Below are 3,131 nucleotides of genomic sequence, written 5' to 3' on the forward strand. Positions count from 1 at the left end.
TCTGATTTCTCTCAACATGGGGACAGGAGAGCTGTCAATCAATAAATTTGAAAAAAAGTAACTTGCGTTACTTATTTGAAAAAGTAACTCAGATATTCTCTTGTAAATTAAAAAGTAATGCGTTACTTTACTAGTTACTTGAAAAAAGTAATCTGATTACGTACCTCGCGTTACTTGTAATGCGTTACCCCCAACACTGGTGATAACCATAGCAACAGACGGGACTAAATATGTGAAAATGTGCATTAAGTCTAGAGCACCCTCACTCATTTCAGAAGCACCCTCAGAGATTATTTCTGGAACCTGGTTGATACGCTTTTATTGCAAAACTATATACAAAAACAACAAAATACAAATGCACTAAATAAAATAATTGAATAAATGCATATTTACAATTTAAGCACTTAACTAAAATAAGTAGGCTATTAATAAAATAAATAACTAGAGAAGGCTGACTATAATCAGCTTGCTTCCACTTTGTGAGATAAGCCTACTCCTCACCTGAATTAGAAAAAAAGCTCTTTGTCTTCAGTGATGCGAAGACAACGTTTGAACATGTACACGCAGTATCTGAGCGAGAGCAGAGACAAATCATAAAAGAACAATATTTAAAAGCACACGTCCAGTTTTGTGTGAGTGAAGGAAATCCGCTTGGGAGTGGACAGATTCGTCCTCGCGCACATGGATCGCGTAACTTTATGCGCTCTTGACATTGTCATTAAGATCACACTATAGAAACCGCCTAAAATTAAGTATAAAGAAGAGAAGAAAGCGGCCCTAGGCAGCTGCCTACACATGCCAGGATCCGCCACTGCCAGATGCAGTTAGAAATTGACTAAAAACAAGCCTATCGCAAGACATCTGGTAGGGGGGGCACCTGGGGTGGCCAGCCAAATTTCAGGGGGGGCCGGTGCCACCCCTGGCTACCACGTAGACACGCCCTTGTACAGCAGCACTTCTTCGTCGTCGTCTTGTCTGATGCACTCACTCAACCAGCGTTCTAACCATGACCTCGACCCTCCCCACCCCCCAACCATTCGAATTTCCATAGGCGGAATTATTTTAATGATATTCTAATGGGCCGCTTTGTGATATCACAAAACCCGGAAAACAAACGCTGTAGTCCAAACGAGCCGTTCGTTGTAGTTCTTGAAAAGGGATTTTTTAAAAACTAAATATCTCCCTTTGGAATGGACTTTGAGATTTGTACATTTAAAGATCTTTTTTATGCCCAAACATACACACTACACACGGACTAAAATTCAAAAAGTGAAAAAGCATAATAGGACCCCTTTAAATAATATTAACAGATACAAATTTTTATTTTTATAATGTACAAGTAAATGTTGAAACTAACTGTTTTAGAATTATTTTTCATTGTTAGTTCATAACTAATGTTAGCAAATGGAATCTTTTTGTAAAGTGTTACCCTTATTTGTAAGCAATCTACTTACCAAAAAATAACCTCCGTCTTGATGCAGTTTGAACAAAGTCATTTGGAGGAAGTCCCATAATCTGCAAAATCAAAAATCATGTTCAGCAACCAATGCATTTCAAATAACTATAAAAGAATCATTAAAGCACAAAGTTATTTAAACAACTTTAATCCACAGAATACGAAGATTCTTTCAAAGACTTTCCAATACTCTTTTTATGCTTTTTTTTATGCAATAATAATAAACTATGAGTGAAGGTGTTATGACACTTTTATGCTGTTTTTGCATCCATTTTAAAGCTTTAAAGCTCCAGCTCCCATTAGTTGTAACTGCATGGCTTCAATACTTCTTTGACTGCTAATACAGTCTCTCACCTCCATGATACAGGCGATCTGCTCCACTTCACTCTCTCCTGGGAAGAGGGGATAGCCAGTGTACAGCTCTGCTAAAATGCAGCCCAGACTCCACATGTCTATTGCCATGCTGTATGGATGGCCCAGAATCACCTCTGGTGAGCGGTAGAAGCGGCTCTGAATGTAAGTGTACACTGCAGATGAGAATACAAGTGGTCTATTAGAGTTCGGTTCAAATAACACTAAATCATCGTTTCTCAATTGCTGGGTCACAGGTCTGTTTTAATGGATGGGAAAATGACGCTATATGCAAATGATAAAATGCTGCAAAAAATCTTGCATAGTTAGAACAGTAAAAACATTTCTCAAATCTATGTCATTGGCGCCTAATCTACCGATTGCAGATTTTGCTATGTATTGCCCCATATGGTGTAAGGCAAGGCCAGTTTATTTATATAGCACATTTCATACACAATGGTAATTCAAAGTGCTTTACATAAAAGGAAGTAAAATAATCATAAAAAATAATCAACAATAAAACAAGGAATTTAAAAACTTTTAAAATTATTTAAAAATGGATTTAAAATGAATTTAAAACCATTAAAAATAGGAAATGATTATATATAAAATACAGTGCAATCAGTTCGGACGTAGCATAGTGCTCATTCAATAAATGCACAGCTAAACAGATTTTTAAAACAGAGTTTTGAGTCTAGATTTAAATGTGGCTAATGTTTTAGCACATCTGATCTCTTCTGGAAGCTGGTAAGCGGACTCCTCTTGTTTTGTGTGAACCCTTGGTATTTCTAACTGACTCGATCCTAATGATCTGATTAGGTTTATATTCAGTGAGCATATCTGCCATGTATTTAGGTCCTAGGCCACTGAGTGATTTATAAACGAGTAAAAGTACTTTAAAATCAATCCTAAATATAACTGGAAGCCAGTGTAAGGACCTGAGGACTGGTGTGATATGCTCAGATTTTCTGGTTCTTGTCAGAATCCTGGCAGCAGCGTTCTGGATGAGCTGCAGCTGTCTAATGGTCTTCTTGGGAAGGCCGGTGAGGAGACCATTACAATAGTCCACCTTGCTGGTAATAAAGGCATGAACAAGTTCCTCCAAGTCTTGACTGGAAACAAAACATCTCATTCTTGCAATGATTTTGAGATGATAGTATGCTGATTTAGTTACTGCTTTGACATGACTACTGAAACTAAGGTCTGTCTCCAGAATCACACCAAGATTCTTGACTTGATTTTTAGTTGTTTGACCCCTAGAGTCAAGGTATGCATTCACCTTGAGAACTTCATCTTTGTTTCCAAATGCAATGACTTCAGTTTT

The 3,131-nt window shown here is 37.4% G+C and overlaps 1 protein-coding gene across 2 annotated transcripts in view; it reads right to left on the reverse strand.

Annotated features, from left to right (window-relative positions):
* Positions 1 to 3,131, reverse strand: part of dyrk4 (dual-specificity tyrosine-(Y)-phosphorylation regulated kinase 4) — a 21,811-nt gene that overhangs the window by 3,352 nt on the left and 15,328 nt on the right. For both annotated transcript variants that reach the window (XM_016259059.1, XM_016259048.1), the window contains 2 exons: positions 1,811 to 1,983; positions 1,455 to 1,515 (listed from right to left, as the gene is read on the reverse strand). In XM_016259059.1, coding sequence (XP_016114545.1) covers positions 1,455 to 1,515; positions 1,811 to 1,983 — 234 coding nt within the window. The remainder of the gene's footprint in view (positions 1 to 1,454; positions 1,516 to 1,810; positions 1,984 to 3,131) is intronic.

Source organism: Sinocyclocheilus grahami, unplaced genomic scaffold (genome assembly GCF_001515645.1).
Source record: "Sinocyclocheilus grahami isolate Dianchi unplaced genomic scaffold, SAMN03320097.WGS_v1.1 scaffold30.1, whole genome shotgun sequence".
In the NCBI taxonomy this organism is placed as follows: Eukaryota; Metazoa; Chordata; class Actinopteri; order Cypriniformes; family Cyprinidae; genus Sinocyclocheilus; species Sinocyclocheilus grahami.